The sequence below is a fragment of the Ambystoma mexicanum genome, chromosome 8, assembly GCF_040938575.1.
Source record: "Ambystoma mexicanum isolate Mex_15411 chromosome 8, UKY_AmexF1_1, whole genome shotgun sequence".
Classification (NCBI taxonomy): Eukaryota; Metazoa; Chordata; class Amphibia; order Caudata; family Ambystomatidae; genus Ambystoma; species Ambystoma mexicanum.
Window position 1 is genome coordinate 661,667,718 of NC_090929.1, and position 22,109 is coordinate 661,689,826.

At 45.8% G+C, this 22,109-nt stretch overlaps 1 protein-coding gene across 1 annotated transcript in view; it reads left to right on the top strand.

Annotated features, from left to right (window-relative positions):
- The window catches only part of DNAJC11 (DnaJ heat shock protein family (Hsp40) member C11), a 1,722,882-nt gene that overhangs the window by 1,593,235 nt on the left and 107,538 nt on the right, over positions 1-22,109 (top strand). Inside the window, exon 13 of the mRNA XM_069610417.1 lies at positions 9,110-9,167. Within this exon, the coding sequence (XP_069466518.1) occupies positions 9,110-9,167 (58 nt within the window). The remainder of the gene's footprint in view (positions 1-9,109; positions 9,168-22,109) is intronic.

A 22,109-nucleotide genomic window follows, 5' to 3' on the forward strand; every position in this document is an offset into this window, starting at 1 on the left:
AGAGAAGACAGTCTTTATAGATAGTTCTTGTGGGTTTAAGGGAGGTCTGCCTGTGAAATCTGTCAATCAAATAAATTAGTGCAGCGTTATTGAGAGATTTGTGGGTAAGTGACACTGTTTTTAGGATAATTTTGTCACTGATCGAAAGCCAGTTAGTCTTTTGGCTGTGTGCTGTGATGGGATCTCTTCTAGAGATACCCAATGCTGCCCTAAGAGTGTTATTTTGAAGAGTTTGTAGTTTGCTAGTAGTAGCTTTAGCGGCCCCAAGATAGAGAGCATTGCAGTAGTCCAGGTGGGACAATATAAGGGCTCTCGCAAGGGTTAGGCAGCTCGTTTCGGACAAGAAGGGTTTGGCTCCGCGGATCAATTTACACGTGTAAGCCGTGGAGGAGGCTAAGGAATTCACCTGTCTGTTGAGTGAGAGGTTAGAGTCCAAGTAAAAACCTAATGTTTTGACCTCTTGACCTACTTTGATGCTAATACGTTAAAAGCCCAGGTGTAAGCAATGCGCTAGCATATGTTGCACAGGATTCATGTATAACACAGTCACTTGGCAAAATAGCTGAGCAGTCTGCTCTGCCTACTTTCTCAGCAATAATACGTCAGAAAGTAGATAAATCTGCTGAATCTGGCATTTCTTCCTCCCATGTCATGCTTCCACAAAAATGTATTGATTTGACAAAAGCAGTAGCTTCACAGCCTTCTGTCACTTATAATATGTTCGATCCCAATGCCAAACTAAAAGGACAAGGAACATTTTGTCCAGGAAAAAAATCAAAATAATTTGTTGCCTCGTTCAAAAGCTAACATCAAACAATGTACGACGACTTCAAATCCTTAAAAAACCTTCACCCAGCACAAGTCATGCCGTTTAAACTAAGTACAAAAATATGGTGAGGAAGAAGACAGTTGTCTCTAGTTCTAAACCAAGTCCTCCCAATGAGTATCCTCCATTGGATGACCTGGTTTTGGCCCTAGTTGCCTCTCAGCAAAAACCTGTCGCTCCCTCTTTGGCTCCTGTTGTGCCCCAGCAAACAATTGATTTAACCAAGATCTCTGTAGACCTAACCACCAAAGAGCTGATATCTAACAATGATGTGCTTTCAGATGTCAGAGCTGAAATTAATAACTCTATAGAGAACTACCTCAAGTTCAAATCAATTGTCTGTGGTGCCATCTTTTCCTACTCATAATCTTTTAGAAATAGGCAGTAGAATGGTTAGAAATCGTTATACAAGTGGAGTGCATCTTCCTTTTGCTCCACATGTACTATGTAATGCAAAGTCTGCAGACTTGACTACAAGTGCTGCCGATTCCAATTGTAAAGATCAGATCCTGAGTGGCCGGGACCTACCGTACATTTGAGCTGAAATTGCCAAATCGATACAGGAATACTTAAAATCGAATCAGATGAATGTGGTGTCCTCTGACTTGAGCCAGAATTTTCCTTCATCGTGTAACAAGAGAGGCGTAGATGCTGATCCTGGAGACAAGACTGGTCTCTGAGAGGGTAGAGGTCCGTCATCATCCTTTAAAGAGCTCTGATGACGTGAGCCAATCTATCCCCATACGGGAAAATAATAGTCTCTTCCAGAAATCTTTCAAAAAATCACACTCAAATAAATACCATCGACTCATATTAAAGTGTCGACCTGCCCCACATCCTGCTTATGATCTGTGCAGGACAAGTGTATTGGCCATCATTGACGATATTGGAAGCCTGTAAGATGTCACCTCTACGGACATCGAGCAAGTGGAATTCTTGAATGATAACATGTCTATGGTTAGGCTCTGGCTATCTTCCAACCTTGTTAGAAATGTAATTTGGCAGGCTAGAATGGAGTTGTTTGCTTTAGGCTTCGTTTTGTCCCAAGATCCTACCAGTTTCAACACTGACAATAACTTGGACTTTCCACATAATTCGAGCACGGCCCTGCCTACTAAATTATCCAACACCTATAACAGCACCCCACTCTCAAATGTGGCGTGAATTGTAAATCAAGGGCCCTCTAGTCTTGCACATAAATACAGACCATAACCACCATTGATAACCCAGAAAAATTCTGTCTCTCTTGCAAGTTGGAATACCCATCTATTTGGCCAAAGCACTGCTTCTTTAATGCCCTTTGACGACATAGCCATGCAGGAGACATGGCTCACGGAACAGCCATTCTGGGATAGGCATACTATCATTCTTCATCCTGCTAAAGTGGTTTCTAAAGGTCGGCCATCATCAGGGTTACTAGTTGCAGTCAAAAGTAATAACTGCTTTCGAATATATCCCTGGGATGCTCCTAACCCATATTTACAAATGGTTAGGATTGAATACACATGTGGTATAATGGCACTGATCAACATATATTGAAATCCGATAGCTATATCAGACGACACATTTTTTGCTACTTTGGAACAACTCCTAAACAATTCATTCCACACAGCTGAAATCACAAATACTATTCTGGTTGGTGATCTGAACATGCAATGTCTCTCCAACTGTGGAAAGACATATAATGCTACTTGTACTAGATGGTGGCGATCACTTACTGATCAGCGGAACCTGGTAATGTGCAATATTGTGGAGATATTCCGCCTCGGAGTACATGGCAGAGATCTTGGAGCAAATCCATCATTGACTACATTTACGTGGACAGGTCCACGTTCAATAAAGCAAAAGAATTTAAGGTGATAACATTACAATTATCCTGTAAACCTCCATCTATGATTACCACTAACAACTCTCTCATCCCATGTATGACAGTGATTAACTCAAGAACGCGGTTTCGCTGGAACGAACATTCTTTGGCGCTACTCAATAAAAACATCACTAGAGGCTCCTCTGTCACTTTGTGGAGGGGCGAGCCATATACAGCTTTTTTACAGTTGTACAAACTTCACTCTACCACAGCGTCTCACTGTTATTTCAAGCCCAAACACGAATTTGATCCTGAAATACAAAACAAAAAAGCTACATTGCGCAGACAAAAAAAACTAGCCTGCTCGCTTCCAACTTCTCAAAGACTTGAGACCATTGACTCATTGAAATGCCAGTATAGAAACTGGCTTAGATCGCATTAAGCTTGTTTGTTAATTAGTGACCAGATTTGTGATGTATTTTTAGTAGTGATTACTTTTAACATGGCCTCACCGTCACACTGATACAAAGCCAATCACTCCCAGCAAATGCCTTTGCAAATGAATGGTGTTGGTGAGATCGACTGGATCACATATTACTCCAAGTTGTATGCATGTTCATCCCCGCCCCTTCATCAGATTAATCTGAAGAATCAAAGATATACAGAGCTGCACATTCTGGAAGATGTGTTCTACATCACAAAATCAAGCCGTTCGAGGGCCCTTGGTACAGACGGGATGAACAACATGATATTCAAACAGCACCCCCAGTTGTGGGCTAAGATCCTACACAACCTCTTCTCACAGATTATAAGCGCCAACATCATCCCTGTCTCATGGCGTCGCTCAGTGATTGTAACAATATTCAAGAGGGGCAATCGGTCCTGTCCTTCCAACTACAGACCGATCGTGATTCATTCTGAAAGATTTTAATAAATAGGCCACAGACCTCTCAAAGCGTGACCCTTTTCAGACCGGTTTCATTGTTGGGACGGGCACTTCCATTAATTTGCTCACAATCGCATCTATCATCTCTCATTTTTCTTTACACAAGCAGCCGTTGTATTTTTTGTTTGTCGATCTATGTGCTGCGTTTGATTCAGTTTCCAGAGAACTATTGCTTGAGAAATAACAGCATGCTGGATGCCCAGGTTATATTGTCGCTCTTATTAGAAATCTACACACTGACACGAGCATTCAGGTCAGATTGTCTATGGAGGGAAATGTATCATCTGCAATTGGCACGCATAGGGGGCTGAGGCAGGGATACATCCTTGTCTCAGCTCTCTTTAACTTATTTATTTCTGACATTGACAAAGCTTTTCAGTATGTTATCTCTGATGCTCCAAAATTGGCAACTAGGTCTATACCAGCTCTGCTATATACAGGTGATCTAGTGTTAATGTCTGACTCCCCAGGGGCTCCAGCGATTACTGAATGCTCTGTTAATATATGTGCAAGCAAATCTCTTGACCATAAACCTTGACAAAATTAAAGTCATTATGTGTAACAACAACAGAGGACGTCATCCAAAAAAAAAACAGATGGGTTTTGCAAGGTGTAGAATTAAAGTGTGTCAATCAGTACACAAAATAACTGACCATTTCTCAAGCCCTGATCATTCAGTCCAGATATGGCAAATTCTCAATGGTTCCCCCAAATACGTATTTTTTGCCAAATGTTACACCAGTTTATTATATGCCTCAGAAACGAAGAACATGATACCTGAAAGTGAATGGCTCAAGATGGAGGGCAAATTTTGGAGGCAAATTCTGCACCTGCCTTATTGTGTCCCCATTGCATGGATCAAAAATGAATTGGGCTTCATTTCCTTATATGCTCGATACTTATGGCAATTGATAGCGCTGTTTAGGAAGTGTCTTTTGGCCGCTAACTCTACCATGGTGATAGGTCTGCTCTCCAAGCACATGTTTTCGTCAAAAGATCTGTTTATCAGAAGGTGAAGAACTTTGGTTGTTCAAGCACTAGCAAATGCTGATGTCTTGCTTCTTGACCTTATACAAAATCCAACTAGAGTCGAGACAAAATTATTTCAGTAGGATTGGATCAAGACTAGACACAAATGCCAATCCTATCGTGACTTTAACAAGAATCTATTCCACCATCAGAGATTCAGCGTTCTGGAGTCGTATATGGTTAAGTCTCCTTCGGCTGTTCACAGATGTGACACTTACGATTGAGGTTCAACATTTGGCTAACAAATGACGTTTTGGCCAAACGTAAAATCATTAGCCAAGCAGAGAACGTGTCGCTTTTGCAGAAATCTGTCCCAAGCAGAAAAATTATGACATTTGCTAGTAGAGCCGCCTTAATGCTACTGCGAATCAAACACCTGAAACCAGCCACTGAAGAGTACAGAGATCTGTCCCCAGATTTATTATGGCAGTTAATCACCTGTGGCTTAATCACTACAATCAGACTTGGCGCTATCAGTTTTTTACATGCTCTGAATCTTAATGAGAGCTAAAGAGGTGTATGCGTATGCCAACTTAATACTGGAAAATGTCTAAAGAAAGCTAAAGTAGAACAAAAATGAATTTAACATATGAAATGCATTTAATCAATTTAATGTTTGATCAATTTACTTGGAAAAATTCTGACTGACAAGTGTCTTGTATGTTAACTGTTTTGTCTTGTATGTCATTTTAATATATTCTTGTGATTTTCTTCTTTTTAAATGTTGATTTTAAAAACTATTGTTAAGTTGATTTAAATCAGCTAAATCAATAAATAAAATAAAAAATGATCACACAGCCAGACTGTACACTGTCCATCAGAGTTAAGCAGAGTAATTCTCTGAGGTGTCAAATCTTTGGGATGCATTAGAGATTTTCCACAGAGATAACTAGGCTTCTGTGGTGGAACAGCTCCAGGCGCCTTGTAGAGCCAACACACTTTCTTGATACAGTCCAAAGGACGTTAGTGAATGGGTGTAGTTTTGGGACCCATATTTTCTTTTAGGCCTGTTAACAGCCTTTTACAAGTTCAGTCTTGCCAGATCACAATTCACCTTTCCTACATAGGAGCACAAGACCTAGCACTTAGATGGTTGAAATCCTTTAAGCCACAAACGAAATCTACATCCCTACATTAAATTCCAGCTCCGTTACTCCCACTATTATGTAATATTTTTGACTACCTTTATCAAGGTTGTCCACTTTTTAAAATGTTAGTTATAGTTTTTATATATTCTGTGTTTTGTATATGCCACATGTATACAGGCTACTTAATAGCACGCCAGGGAAGGTTTTGGTGGTGAGGGCTGGGGCGGGGATAACTAAGGGGGTAGAATACAAAGCATAGCAAACAATTACATCACAGAGAATTTAACAGGGCTGCCAATGTGACAGTCTACTCCTTTTCCGGTATTGATGTAACATTTTTTGTATAAGTGCACATAAGTTGTTGAGTCCGAAGTTGAAATCGTGGGCACCAAAGCAGTAGCTCAGCTTGGAATGCCTTCTTTGACAGAAGAGTTTTTAAGGTTTTTGTAAACTTGACTTGGTTGGGCTCAAGTTGATTTTTGAGCGCTCATGCATTCCACAGTAACCGGCATTCTACTGTCAGCCCTCTTTTTCAAAATGTTTGCCTTATGAATGCCTTTTGGTCAGGTTCTTGGATGTGCTGTCTCTGAGGTTATCAGAAGGGGCATTTCTTTTTAAACTTATTTTATTTCACTTTAAAGTTGCATAGGTACTTGGATATAGATTCAATTTAAGCTTGCATAGGTACTTGGATATAGATTCCTACCTTCTTTCCTGATGATGCAGCGAAGTTTGAAATCAATTCTGTACTGAACTGGATGCCAGTGTAGGTTTCCCACTGCTCTTGATACATGATAGTTTTTCCTCTATCTGCACACCAGTGGTGCCACCCTGTTTTGGATGGCTTGGAGCCAGGCGATTTTCTTCTTGAAGAGGCCTCAAAGAAAGCTGTTATAGTAGTGCAGCTTGGATGTAGTTAGTGCTTGAATCAGCTATACTTTGTAATTCGTCTCGAGAGATATCGTCAACTGGTGAAGACTCATGGTGAGGTGACATCTGCTAATGAGATCTAGTGTTGAAAAGAAAGGTGTTGTTAATTATTACTCCCAGATTGGTTTTTGGTGATGGGTTAAGATGCTAAATTAAGGTATTGGGCCACAGTTTGGGGATCATAGTTGCAGAGGAGCTGCCACATATTATCATTTCTGTCTTGCGTGGTTTCGGGCAAACCTGTGTTTGGCAGTAAGCAAAGTGGGCAGGACTCTGTGCAGAGTGTCCAGGTGGATTCTGGACAGCATGTCATTAACATACATATTATATGCAATATTGAACTGGTCAAGTATGTCCATGATGGGTCTAGTATAAGCAGTTACCAGCCAGAGTAAGGATCGTGGAGATACCCCGAAAGGAAGCTTAGGCAATTTTTAGGACAATTATGCTCATTTGACCGTTGAACGATTTCAAAGAAACGTGATCCAAGTTAGGGTGGTGGCTTAGATGCCTATGCGTGATTCTAATCTTGAGAGTAGGATGTTGTGGTTGACTGTCATATGTCTGCGGAGAAGTCTAGTAAAATGATGGTCATCAGCCGATTTTTGTATCCAGGTTTTCTAACATATCTTCTCTTGTAGCATGCTGCGTGGTATCTGTGCTTTTCTCTATCTGGAGCAGGACTGTCTGTCATGAAATAAGCCTTGATGTGCACTGTACTCTTGCAGATGTTTGGTGACCACCATTTTGATAAGCTAAGCTTTGTTTTTAGAGAGAGTAGTGATCACTGCCATCTTCAAGGGGGCGGGTAGGGTTTCTGTGACTAGTGATAGGTTACAGCAAGCAATTAAATATGTCCCCAGAGAGGGAATTAGATTTGATCAAATAAGAGCAACAGGGATAAACTTCAGCTTTTGACTTGATTGCTTAAAGTTCTAGATGGTTGATGATAATGAGCGAGTTTCTAAAAGGATAAGGATTAGAATTCTTCTAATTCTGCCTTGGGTATCTTGCCCTGCAAGTCATTCAGGCTCTGGTCTTTGGGACTGGACAAAGCTTTTTGTAGCCATCCCTTTAACAAACGAGAAATCCGCCATCTCGTCAGTCTATTCTTGCTTTGGGTTTAATGGCGAGGCTGTTTGGGTTAGATTTACTCCTTCCAAAATAACAAAAATTATTTGTATTTGTTTTGCTCTTGGAAAACGGCTTATATATGAATGTGTTTATAGTTCCTTAAGCTAAACCCCCCCACCAATGATGAGATCTTAGTGGTGCATTAGGTACACATGCCTGATCCCAAGACCTTCCATGGGTCTGCTACACTTCTCTCTACAGCAAATCAAAAGCCTAAGTTTATTTTTAACATATCACACCACACCTTTTGTGACAGAGGACCTCAGTTTCCCTCGAACACCTTTCCACGCTATACTTCTGCTCTAGAGCCTTTAGTTCATCTTCTGCACTATTTGTTAAGCCCCTAAAAATTAGTATAGGTGGGAGAGGAAATAGCTGTTAAGCCCATCAGAAAGGTTCCAAGAGGCCCCATCTCCCGGCAGTGGCGCACTCAAGTGTTTATAACAGTTAAACTGCTAACACTAAACTAAACATGTATCCATAATTGGCAAAATTATGAAACTGCCCCCTGCAAGAAACGATAGCTTAACTTCAAATATTCAAATGATTAATCTGAAATATTTAAGTACACAGTAGGAGGCAGATTGATCAGTGTTTAGTGCAGAGGGGTGTAATGGTGTCTCAGGCAATGTTACCTTGAATTAAATCGCAACCGTTTTTAATATTCAATAGCTAAAAACATGGCTGTTCTAGGTTAACCAACCCACTTTCTTTCTCAAACCACAAAAATCCCATTCACAGAGAGTTAGTTATTGATCAGATGCATACTAAATGGTACAATATTTTATCTCAAAATTACCTGGATTGCATCATCAGTGCATGCTAGGTGGCATGTAAGACACATTATGAGAAAAACTCTCAAAGGGGTAAGAGCTGAGTAGTTGAGGATGGTGATGAATGCCTAATTAATAGATTGGGTTAATTGCGGTTTTAAAAAAAAGTTCACTAGTCTAACGCTACTAAAATAGTGCAACCAGCAAGGACCTTTTGACCCAACTAATTTCCAATGTGGTGGACTAGTAGTTTCTCATGGGCTAATCAAAATTGTGGCCTTTTGGATAAAGATTAGTTTGAAATGGACTGTATAAAAATCAAGCTTTGTATGCAAACCTGGATTAGTTTGACTTAAAAACAGTTTTTAGAGAGACAATGTCACAGTTTGGCATGTTGGTAAAAGTGGTGTTTACATCAAATTGTGGGATCATTTGAGCTGCTGTTGACTCGTTAGTCATTCATGTACTTGTGGAAGCAGTTACTACATTTTCCCAACACCCAGCAATAAGATGCTGATGAGCTGTGAACACTATACAAATGCCATGAACAGAAACCTTCTTTTTATTCCTTTGCAGGTTCGGTTGATGCAAGAGTCTGTCAAAAGAATAATAGAATCTGAAGAATCCAAAATGGGTAACATCAAACATTAAACTATATTTTATTCAGTAGATGGAAGTGTAGTGTCATTGCAAAAACATAGGCAATGTGTCAGTGATATTTCCCACGGTTCACATATTTGAGTACATGACCATATGCTGTCCCATGAAAAAGTTAAATACCTGTAACATTGGTGATTTAATATCTGCTCTATACATTTTGCTTTCCTCATGGTATTTTGATCCCGCTGTGCAATTGCTCTGTGAATTTTCCTGCTATGTGTGTATCAAGAGAAGGATCAGCAGGGAACACTCTTTTTTTTATTTTATACACATTGTCGTTTATTCAGTTTGTTACTTAGCTGCTAGCCACGTGTGTTTATTAGTTAACTGTTTACATACTGCTTTTTGTTCTACACATGGACAGATAAAAGTGCCAATGAAATACTGAAAATATGTGTTTTACCATAGAGCTACCAGGGGCCAGCAGCTTTAGGATCGCCATATGTTTTGAACTCTTAACATCTGGTGAGCCGGAGGTTGCATACCCTTGAGGTAGATAAACTCGAAGTGTTTGCAATAGCCATGAGAGATTTCACTGTCATCCTTTGATAATATTGATGATTGCGTGAGCATTATAATTTATTGTAATTGACAAAGGCACTGTTAGCATTTGTGTTCTAACAAAAATACGGGGACAACTAAATATGTTATATACTGCAGCAATAGTTGTAGTCTCAAACAAGTCTTCAGGTTCTCTGTAATGTGACAAATCAAAGGACAAGTTGCCTCCTTCTGAGTTACTGAAAGGTATTCGTGGCAAAGTAGTTTATTTGCAATTAGATCTTTAAAAAAATGTAGACACTCTAGGAATGCAACGGCCAATATATCAATCTTTGATTATCATAGTGGATGGTGTACCAACGAAAGACAAAAGAATATGGCACCAACTAGTAGAGTTAAACAAAGTTAGAGAAGCCCTACAATATCTTAGAGAGAACAGTGAGTACTACAAAGAAATAAACATTGAACAAAACCTAAGGGAAACCACCTAAATAATTTAGGATTCATCAGCAACTGGCTAATTTGAACTTGTAGATCCTATTAGGGCATCCAATATTTTAGACCAGCATACAATTCACACACTGCACTCCAAAGACACCATAGACGATGCACTAGAAACATATCAAATGTGGCAAGCCAAAGGATCTCCATTCAGCATATGGAAGAAAAGTATAGAAGCACAAGCATTTCCTCTACTCTTTCCTACTGGAAAAGGGGGAAGGTATGATGAAAGATGCACACACAATAGCATCAGAATACCGCTCTTTACGAATGTATTCTGAAGACCCCCAGATTCAGACAAAACGTTGGATTTGAGATTAGGGAGGTGAGCCTTCTCCACAAAACCCTCCCTAGAGGTCTGGGCAAGCAGACCTCACTGGGAGAGACTCCCCCTTAGGTGACAAGTGCTCCCGTTCCTGTGAGGAACTCCCTAAGCCACACCGCATAGTAGCATATATGGCACTGTTTGCTACAGAGATTAATGTGCCATATACCTGTTTGGCTGAAAGTAATGCTGGAACCAATCGGCATGAAGAAGGAAATGAGAATATCTCTTAAAGAGGTCATGCATACTTAACTGGGACGAGTGGAGGAAGTTGGAGAAGCAGGGAGTATCCTACGCCGGGGAAGTCCCCTGACGTGGGCAAGCCTGGAGCAGGCAGACCAGAGAACACTCGCAGAGCCTGCGACTTTTTGAAGAGCGGCTGAATGACCTAGGGAGACTCTGGAGACCCGGCATATCCAACAACGGGAGAACCGTTGTACTGCATGAAAGCAGAGTCCTGCTGCAGGTGGTGGCAAGACCATGTCTCTACCATGGTGAGAAGGGTGCCCAACCAAACACGATGAGACCCTCCCAGAAGGTAACTGGAAGGGTGAGCAGCTTCAAAGCGGTAAAGCCTGTGTACAGCGTAAGGAAAGCCAAGAACGGGAAACCAACAAGCATGCAGAACGAAGGAGTCATGGGAGCGCGAATAGCTTCCCAATCGCCCACTCTGCATACGGCAGGATGACAGTTGGAGATGAGGGAGCGACGAAGATAAGGAAGGAGAAACCCAGTACCTGAGAAGAGCACCTGAGCAACCGCAAGAGCCCGCAATCTTCCCCAGCCTGCAGAGCGGTAACGTGGAGGACAGGAGAAGCTGGAGGTCACCGAGGAAATGGAAGATGAGAAGGACTCATCCCAGTACTCAAAATGAGTCACTTACGTAAACCTATGTAATTGGAACTGTATAAAGCTGAGAAGCAGGGAATTAAATAATCATGGATGGGAAGTATATGAAGATTCCAAACCAGAACCTAATTACAAAGGGCAAGTACTATATCCGCATCAAGTTTGTCAAGTACAGAAAGTGGCAATAAAGAGAGAATCCATAAATGGGAAAATCAGGAGCGGCTGGCCTATGAGGGCGGCATGTGCGGTGCCCTACGAAAAAGCCACCACCACCATGTTCATGAGCGATAGCAGTATCTTTCATCAATCCAAAACAGCCTCCATTGGGCACCTGGGGGGGGGCGGGGTGCGCGTTAAACTGAATACACCCCTAAGGCATAGGTCATTCTTGATCCAGCCCCTCTGTCTCTCATATCGGCTGGGGTTGGGTCAGAATTTGTTGGCCCCATCTCAGTCTGGTAAGAGATGAGACAGAGGGGGTGATTTTATTTTGTCATCATGAGCTGTTGGATGCTGGGGGGGGTGTCTGGTTTCCAGTCCTGCTTCAACTTGCCCTCACCTCGTGACTTAATTTGGGGTGTTGCTCAGCCACATTTGAGCATGAGAGCTGCAGGATGACCCACCCAGCACGTGCTAGAACGTTCAACAGAAGACTGAGAAGCAGGCCAAATTAGTAGATATCGCAGAACTACTGATGTATTGTGCGTGACTATGGTAAGTAAAGAGATGACCTGATCGCCTCCCCTTTCTCAAACAATATATCTGTTTTTTTTTTTTTGTCTCTGACAGGCCCATTTAGCCAGCCAGCCACGGCATCCCCAGCTTAGTCACCCGGCCTCATAAATTCGATAAACGTTTCTTGAAATTAGAGCATCACTCAGCATAGGTTTAGGTACTTTCTGTAATGCAGGATGCAGACGTTTGCAGATATACCAGCACGCAATTTCCCTGTTTGGTATTGTATAGATAACACAATTTTCCTCAGAGACAAGTGCAGAGTCATGCACGCGAGAAAGGTCTACTCTACCCTGTTCTTCATCATCTATCCAAGCCCCACTGCAATGTGAGTAGTGTTGCCGGCTTATGACTTGCAGAATCTTACTTTTTGCAACCGTTTTACACTGCATTGTGTTGTCCATGTCCCCCACCAACCACTTACAAGGTCTGATGATACGTGACCTGGCTGGCTCAGTGAGCAGTGTGCCATTACTGCTCCCATTACAAACTTTGTGAAATGCACAAATAAACGGCTCCTGAGTGGAATGGGGCTTGGGGAGGGCAAACTAATTTGGAAGGGAAAGGGCGCGTCAGTGTTTTTCCAAAATCTCAGTAGGTCTATGCTTTGCATTCAAGAAAACAAAGCCCTCAGTAAAAATACAACATTGAAAACTGTATATTGAATTTCTTTGATGGCAGCTTGTTTGACACACCCATCTAATCATTGATAATAGTAAGCTGCATACCTTTGCCAAAGAATGCGGAGAATTGAGACTAGAGCTAGGACCATGTGCGTCAACAAATGGGAGGGGGCGTGGTTGTTTAAGGGAGCAACTGCTTCTTAGTTTGTTGACAACGGACTGCAATCTCACTTTACCCCCTATGGAAATGTTTTGAGTTTTCTGTTTCCAACCATGTATCTTAAATGTGTCAATGTTGCTGTAGAGGACACTATTGTCTCTAACTCATGTGCTACATGGACTGCACTGTTAATAATACATTGATTATGAGCAGAAGTGGAGATGCAGATCTAATTTGGCTTCTTTGAAACTTGAGTGAAGAATCCTAAAGCATAACACTGCAAAGGTAGCACAGCCGGTTGAGTGAATGTTGCTGTGATGTTATGTTTTGGTCTGTGTGTGGAACCTGTTTTTTTCTCATTTGCTTCTGAAGCTGGGAGGGCTTAGGAACAGAGTCACACAGGAGTGTCAAGGATTTCTGTCTTGGTAGTGAAAATTAACAGTTGGATCCCATAGCTGTGTGTTTACTCTTTACAGTAATCAGCAGGACAGTGTTCCCCTTTTTCCCAGGTGTTCAGGAAGTCATGTTTATTTCCCTGACATCACTTTACATTATGGTACTAAAAAGAGAGGGGGGAAAGACCGAGCTGCAGCACAGTCATCCAGCATATGCACACTAAGTGCACTGTGAGAAACCTGAGAGTATTTTCCCGAGTAGACCTTGAGAATGCCTTATTCAGGTGGCCAGGGAAGGGCTGGCGTCTCTCACATCCCAACCCTGGGGGTGGGCCAGCGAGGGAGGATCACCTGGGTAGGGGAGCCCCGGATTACGGTCAGGGGAATCTACCAGGCGAGACGCAGTATTATACCAGGAAAGAACAAAGGGATAACAAATTTCTTGAGACTTTCATGGGTTGTGCCAACTCAACCTCCCTTACACCCAATGAATCTCCCTCATCAAAATCCAACCACCCTATAGCCCTGGCAAAACTATTAAGAGCCCAAACTCTGTTACAGTAGGAAACAACCTCTCCCAGAATCCCTGTTTTCCTGTTGCCTACCTGAATACTACCGGTCATTCATTTACACGTCCCTCTGGTTATTATTTCCCATCTGCATTGACAAAACATAACCTTTTCCACAATCCCCCCTGTCTATTTCATATACCCTACCAGATGCTAATTCAAGGGGATTGGGTCCTCCGACGTATTCCATATCTATGCTGCTTCGGAAAATGTTCTGCGTCGATACGCTGTCCTCGAGGTCCTCCATCGAGCCGACGTCACCGGATGTTATAAGTAGGATGCACAACGGCGTAGCCTCAGTTCTGTTTTTTCCGCAAACGTGTTCGCTTCGGAGATCTCAGCGCGCCTCGGTTCTTCTGAGTTCTATTTTTTCAGTTCTTCAAACCTGTTCGTTTGTGAAGATTTCCATGATGACTTCGTCGTCTTCTACCCCGTGGCTGGGTTTCAAGAAGTGTCGGGACTGCGGTTCCAAGATGTCGCTGACGGACCCGCACAACGCCTGCCCCTGGTGCCTCGGTGAGGACCATGCCACCGACGATTGTGATGAGTGCCAGTCGTTAACATTGAAGGCCTTGCGGGAGCGTAAGAAGAAGCTTTCTGTCGGTAAGGTGGCCAAGCCCCGGAAGTCGAAATCCACTGGGCTTTCGACTGATGATTCGAGGGGCGACTCTCCGCATCGTCGGCGTAAGTCCAGGGGGTCTCGGTCCCGGAGTGGGTCCCGCCATTCCTCTGCATCTTCGAGGCACTCAAGGTAGCGCCGTCACCGGTCGCCTTCCCCGTCGGCGGGTTGCTTGTCCCAACAAGCATTCCACTCCTGCGGAATGGGATTCATTTCGTAAAGAGATAATGGCGATTTTTCAGTCACAGGGCTCCGTTCGTCCTCGCCGTCGAAAGAGCCGGCAGGGAACCTGCTACAGACGCTGTTCACACGCCTTTGGGCTCGAGCGGTCGTCTCGATCACCGGGCACCTTCGAGGTCCCGGTCGGACAAGGTGGATCGCTCTAGCCATGCCCGCTCCAGGTCCCGGTCCTCGATGCCCTCGAGACCGTCGGAGCCTGTGAGGTCTTCGAAGAAGACATCGACGCCTTTGGCGCCGAGGCCGTCGAAGGACTCTCTTGAGGCTCTACCTCCGAGGAAGCCGTCGATGCCATCGGCACCCAGGCTGTCGCCCCTTCGTCGACGCCGATTCTGTTGACGCTCTCGACGCCTTTTGAGGAGGCTTTGTCAGAGGTGCCCCGGAGACCGGTGGAAACTCAGAGAAAGGCCCTGCAGAAGTCAGTAAGGCCTGTATTTGAGCCTTTTGCTGTGCCCTCATCCAGGTATTTATTCCAGCCTCTGGATTACATCTCTGAGGTGGATGAAGGGTCTGATGAAGGTATGGTTCCTGAAGAGGTTCCTGACAAACTCATGTCTGGTGATAGCCAGCTAGAAGAGCTGCGCCAGTCCTTGCTGACGCAGATCTTCTAGCTGGCTAGGTCCGCAACTTCTCCGGAGGTTGAATTCGGTAGGCCTGAGCCTGGCACACACGCCGAGTTCTCGTACCGGCGCCTTATGTCGAGGGTGACGGAATACTTGGGTGGTCTGCGCCGCCAGTGGATTTTCTGCAGGGTGACTGGATATCCTTGACCAAGGTCCCCCAACTGACCCAGTACTGCCATTCCATATGGCCTTGCAAAGAAGGGTGGCAGCGGCTTCGACTGCTCCGGAGAGTCTCCCAGCAAGTCTTTGCCGAAAAAATACCGTCCAGCCAGTAGCGACCCCTGCTATTTGACTACGCACCCCACTCCGGAGAGTTTGGTAGTGCAGGCGGCTACGGCCCCGGCAAAACGGGCATCGTGCCCTACCATCCCTCCTGATAGGGACGACAAACGTTTTGATGGCTGGGCAAAGAAAGTATTTTCTTCAGGGGGTATGGCTTTACAGGCAGCCAACTCTGTGTGTGCCTTAGCACGTTTCACTCATACTCTGTGGAATTGTGTCTCTTTGGCGGCTGAACGTATTCCCGAAGGGGAGGAACGGGATGGCTTTCTTGCTCTTGTTCAGGATGTTATGTTGTTATGTTATGAAATTTGTAATGCGCACCTGGTACCCGAAGTCTGATGGGCGCAGACTAACAAACGCAGAGCAAAACTAAACATACAGCAGAACTAAGAGCTGTCCGTTGTTACTACTAGCACGGCTCTAAGCAAAGAGCAATGTTTTCAGCTTTTTTTTTTTAAAAGGTTCTGTTGAGACCAACGTTCTTATTGAAGTTGGGAGGGCATTCCAGGCAGTGGGGACCGCTACTTCAAAAGACCCTTGCCTTGTCTTGTTGGTCTTGTGCCGGGGAACAATTAGTATATTAGAGTTGTCCGATCTCGGTGACCTTCCCTTGTCTTTCACGATTATGGCTTCCTTCAGATATGATGGCATTGGACCAACAATACATTTGTGGGTGATCAGAAGGAACCTGAACCGAATTCTCTCTCCAACCGGTAACCAGTGAAGGCTCCTTCTGGCCTCACAGACATGGTCTTATTCTCAGGCCCTTCACTACTTTTACTGCCCCATTTTGGATTACCTGGAGACGATGGATCTCCGTCTGGGGGATACCCACCAAGAGACTACAGCCATAATCTAATTTTGAGCCAATGATGGCTCTTGCCAGTGTTTCTGATTTTTTTTCAGAGATGAATGGGCGAAGATGGTGGAAAAGTTTAAAAAAATAACAGGCTGACGAGACGAGGCTATTCACCTGCGCCTTCATGTTTAGATGTCTGTCCAGACATACGTCCAAGGTCTTAACCTTGGACAGAGTTTTAATAGCACAATTGTCCAGGTTAATATTCTTATATTCCACTCCTAATTTATCCAATTTGCTTGGAGAACCTACAAGGAGGAGCTCAGTTTTGGCACTGTTCAGGGCCAAACCGTTGGGACACCATCCAATTTTGAATCTTTAAATAGATTGCATTAATGAAGCCTTCATCTTTTTGATATATTCCTGAGATAGGTAGGATGCATTGCGTGTCATCCGCGTAATTGGCATACATGAAAAACACAGAGACACGCATGCTCCCTGGGGGACTCCATATAATAAGAGCATAGGATCAGCTTCTGCTAATTCACTGGCAACTCTGATTTGCCTATCCTTTAGGAAGGAAGCTATCCATTGAATGGCCTCTTCAGAAAAAGACGCATTCTCTCTTAACCTGGTGGTCAGAATCGAATGGTCCACCAGGTCAAATGCAGCGGAAAGATCCAAAATCATCAACAAGGCAATCTGACCTTTCATCCATACCCTGAATAAGATGGGATTTAAGGGCGAGAAGCGCTGTTTCCATGCCATGATTGTTTCCAGCCCCCTGCAAGAAAAATTAAGTACGAAAAATACAAGTACCAGAATCCTTAGAGGATGGCAAGGATGCCATGTGTGAAGCTGTTCAGTCGGGTCTGGACATGGCAGATTGCGTCAGCCGGTCCATGGCGGCGAGCACCGTAATGCGCAGATTTGCGTGGTTGCGGAAGTCAGGGTTTGCTCCTGATGTACAAGCCCGGCTTCTCAACATGCCCTTTGATGGTGAACATCTTTTTGGCAGCAAGGCTGATGAGAGCCTTGAGAGGTTGCAGACCTCCAAAGCTGCAGTGAAGTCGTTGAATGCTGCAGTTCGCCAACCTCTGCCTTTTCGTCCTAGGGGACAGCAATGGAGGAGAGGTTCCTTTCGATATTACTCATACTTTGGTAGATCGAGAGGAGCTGCAAGTCAAAGGGGCCACCGTAGGAGTACCAGAGGTGGAAGACAAGGTACTCGAGGTGCCAAGGCCGCTCGGGCAGTTGCCTCTTTACCCTCAGGCAATGCCGCAGCCGCATCAGCTCAGTCATGAGGCCATGTCCCATGGTTCGCCGGTTGGGGGAAGGCTGGCGCAGCATTTTGTTGAATGGCGTGCCATTATTTCAGATTTGTGGGTTCTGGAGATCATAGCCCACGGCTACTGTCTTCCTTTCCGGCAGAGGCCTCACAACAATCCACCTGGGAATCTCTCTTTGAAGAGTCCGGACCCACTCCTTGCGCAGGAAATAAAATCCCTGCTGGAGAAAGGCGCCATAGAACTGGTGCATGTAGCGGATAGGAACAAGGGATGGTATTCCCCTTATTTTTTGATTTCGAAGAAAGACGGAGGATTGAGACCCATCATGGACTTGCGTGGTTTGAACAAGCTCCTCAGGAAGGACGAGTTCAAGATGGTTACTCTCTCTCAAGTCCTCCAGGTCCTTCAACTTCAGGACTGGTTGGTGTCTCTCGACCTCAAGGACGCTTACTTTCATGTGCCGATCCATCCCAAGCACAAGAAGTACCTGAGGTTCATGGTTGGCGACTTGCACTTTCAGTTTCGGGTCCTGCCATTCGGATTGACCTCTGCTCCGAGTGTTTTCACCTCATGGTGGTGGTGGCAGCATATCTCAGGAAAGGGGGGATTCACGTCTACCCCTACCTGGACGATTGGTTGATCAGGGCGCGCTCTCCCGAGTAAGTCCTGGATCATCTGTCAGTCACCTGCCACTCCCTTCACAGGCTGGGCTTCTCCCTCAACTTGAAGTCCCACTTGACGCCAACTCAGCGGCTCCAGTACATCGGAGCAGTGCTCGACAAGTGTTTCCCTCCCAAGGTGAGGGTTTATCACATTCAGCAGATGGTGCACAAGTTTCAACATGCCCAGAGTCTCCCGGCGTTCGAGTTCTTGAGGTTGCTCGGCCTCATGGCATCCTGCATTCTTCTGGTGCCAGAGGCCAGGTTGCGGATGAGATCTCTGCAATGAGCTCTCAAGATGCAGTGGTCACAGTCCTCCGGCAAGATGTCGGACCCCGTTCAGGTGCCGCCCTCGGTCGCCGAGGACCTTCTGTGGTGGGCCGTCGAAGGCAATCTGATGAGGGGGGCTCCATTTTGGCTACCCTGGCCGGAGGTGACTATCGTGACGGAAGCATCCCTCACGGAATGGGGAGCTCATGCCAACGAGTTGACAGTCAGCGGTCGTTGGTCTCTGTCGGAGTCCAGACTCCATATCAATCTGTTGGAGCTGAGGGCCGTCAGGCTTGCCCTGAAGGCTTTTCTGCCGACTGTGCGAGGGAAGGATGTCTTGATTCTGACGGACAACACAGTGGCCATGCACTAACTCAACAAAAGGGGGGGGGCAGGGTCACTTTCTCTGTGCAGGGAGGCGATGCAGCTCTGGTTCTGGGACATCGAGCAGGAAATTTCGATCTCGGCAGTGCATCTGCACGAGTGGGAGCTGGCTCAGGAGATTCTCCTGGAGATCTTCACCCTTTGGGGGACTCCACAAGTGGATCTCTTCGCCTCCAGTGTCAACCGGAAGTGCGAAAGGTTCTGCTCATGGGAATTTCCTCGAAGAGGAGCCTTAGGGGATGCGTTTGTGGTGGTGTGGTCCTTCCCACTGCTGTACGCGTTTCCTCCAGTCCCCGTCATCCCGCAAGTGCTGCGGAGGTTACGGAAGTTCGGTTCCCGGATGATCCTCATTGCTCCGGCATGGGCCCGGAGAACATGGTACCCGGACCTTCTCGACTTGTCTATCTGCCCTCCACGCCGTCTTCCATACCGAGACGATCTGCACTCACGGGAGGGGGGGTCAGGTTCTCCTTCCAGAGGTCAGATCCCTCAACCTTCACGCTTGGCTTCTGAAAGGTTGAGGTATAAGGATTGGGACCTCCCTGAAGATGTGATGGAGGTTTGTTTTCAGCCAGACGGCCTGCAACAAAGTCCCTGTACCGTTGCCGTTGGAGAATGTTCTGCGACTGGTGCAGGGTTAAGAATGTGGATCCTTTTTCATGTGATATTACTGTGGTTCTGTCTTTTTTGCTTTCATTAGCCAACAAGGGCCTTCAAGTGGGTACCATTAAAGGTTACCTGGCGGCGCTGTCCATAATTAAGCGCTCGTTTGAGGAGTGTTCTTATTTCAAAATTCCTTTAATTTCTCAGTTTCTGAAAGGGCTCACTAATGTGTTTCCACTGTCACCTTTCCCGGTGCCCGTTTGGGATTTGAACCTTGTTCTAAAATTCCTAATGGGTACTTGTTTTGAGCCTTTACATTCTTGTCCTTTCAGACTGTTAACCCTTAAAACTGTATTTTTAGTTGCGGTTACTTCCGCTCGCAGAGTGAGTGAGTTGCAGGTACTTTCTGTTAAGCCACCCTTCACAGTGTTTCATAAGGACAGGGTTGTCCTTAGGGTTCGTCCTTCCTTTCTTCCGAAAGTGGTATCAGAATTTCATTTAAGCCAGAAGGTCATTCTTGCGGCATTTTTACCTCCTCCGCATCCTGGTAAGGAAGAAGAGAGGCTCCGTAGGCTGGATCCTAGGAGAGCTTTAAGTTTCTACATTTCACGCATGTCCCGGGTCAGAGTGGACGATCAGCTCTTTATAGGTTATGCTTGAAAGCTGTTACTAAGCAGATTTTGTCTAGATGGATTATCTTGGCAATTTCTGAATGTTACCGCTTGGCGGGTAAGGACCCTCCGTTAGGCTGACGGGCCCATTTTACTAGGGGTGTGGCTGCCTCTACTGCCTGCAGAGGGGTGTTCCTATTCGTAACATCTGTGAAGTAGCCACTTGGGCTTCGGTCCATACTTTTGTAAGACACTACTCCCTAGATTCTATCCATGGGCAGGATCTGGCCTTTGACAAGGCAGTCCTTTAATCTGCAATTTGATTGGGCATTCTAAATTTCTATATTCGAGGGGATTGGGTCCTCCGACGTATTCCATATCTATGACATGTAATCACCACAGCTGTGCTGCTTCGGAAACTTTTTTCTGCGTCGATGCGCCGTCGTCGAGGACCTCCTCCGACGTCATCCGATGTGATAAGTAGGACGCACAACGCCCGTAGCCTCAGTTCCGTTTTTTCCGTGAACGTGTTGCTTCGTGAATCTCGGTTAACGCCTCGACTCTTTGGAGTTCTGTTCTTCTCGGTTCTTCGAACCTGTTCGTTTTTGTGAGAATCTCCTTCGTGTGAAGATGTCTTCTACTTAGTCTTCGACTCCGCGTCTGGGCTTCAAGAAGTGCGGGGAGTGTGGGTCCAAGATGTCGGTGACGGACTCGCACGACGCCTGCCTCTGGTGCCTCGGGGAGGCCCACGATACGGATGACTGTAACGACTGCCAGTCGCTCACGTCCAAAGCCTTACGTGAACGTAAGAAGAAGTTGTCGGTAGGTCGGGTGTCCAAGCCCCGGAAGTCGAAGTCTGCAGGGCTTTCGACGGATGATTCGAGAGGAGACTCTCCGCGTCATCGTCGGAAGTCTCGTGGGTCTCCTTCTAGGATTCGGTCTCGCCACTCCTCGGCCTCTTCGAGGCATTCTCGGAAGCGCCGACAGCGGTCGTCTTCCAGGTCCTCTTCTGAGGACTCTGCCCGGCACGTCGCTTACCCCACCAGCCGTGCGACGCCGGAGGAATGGGCTTCCCTCGGGAAGAAAATGCTGGCGATTCTCGAGTCGCAGGGTACTAAGCTGTCCGCGCCCCCGAGTGGGGTCGGTCGTGAGAGGTCGAGAGACACCGCTCGCAAGAGTGGTCGGCACGAGTCACGGGAGAGGTCCCGTTCGGACAAGGGGACTCGTTCTCGACGTACCCGTTCCAGGTCCCGGTGCTCGACGCGTTCGAGACCGTGTGCACCTGTGATGTCTTCGAGGAAGACATCGACGTCTGAGGCGTCGAGGGCGTCGACAGGCTCTCTCGAGGCTCCGGCTCCAAGGAAGTCGTCGAAGCCGTCGACGCTCAGGTCGTCGAAGGACACGCTGGCGGCGCTGCATCTGACGTCGATGCCGATTTACTCAACGTCGACGCCAATCCTCTCGGCGCCGATGCCTGTTCTCTCGACGCCGGCGCCGATTCACTCGTCGCCTTTCGAGGCCGGGGTGTCGGAGGTACCCCGTGGCACGGGGGAACCCCCTAGGAAGGCTCTAGTTAAGAGAAAGCACTCTCGGGTGCCTTCTTTTCGCCACCTGGAATATATTTCGGAGGCGGATGAGGATTCTGATGGCCTGGTTCCTAGTCAGGTTCCAGATGAAATTGTCTCGGGCCATAGTCAGTTTGACGATTTGAGGCAGTCACTGCACGATGCCAGTGGACTGGACACCTCTCCGGAGGTGGAGTTTTGTAGGCCTGAGCCTGGCTCTCATGCCGATTCCTCGTACCGGCGCCTTATGGCTAGGGTTTCCGAGTACTTGGGTTGGTCTGCTCCCCCAGGGGAGTTTGTGCAGGATGATCTCACGG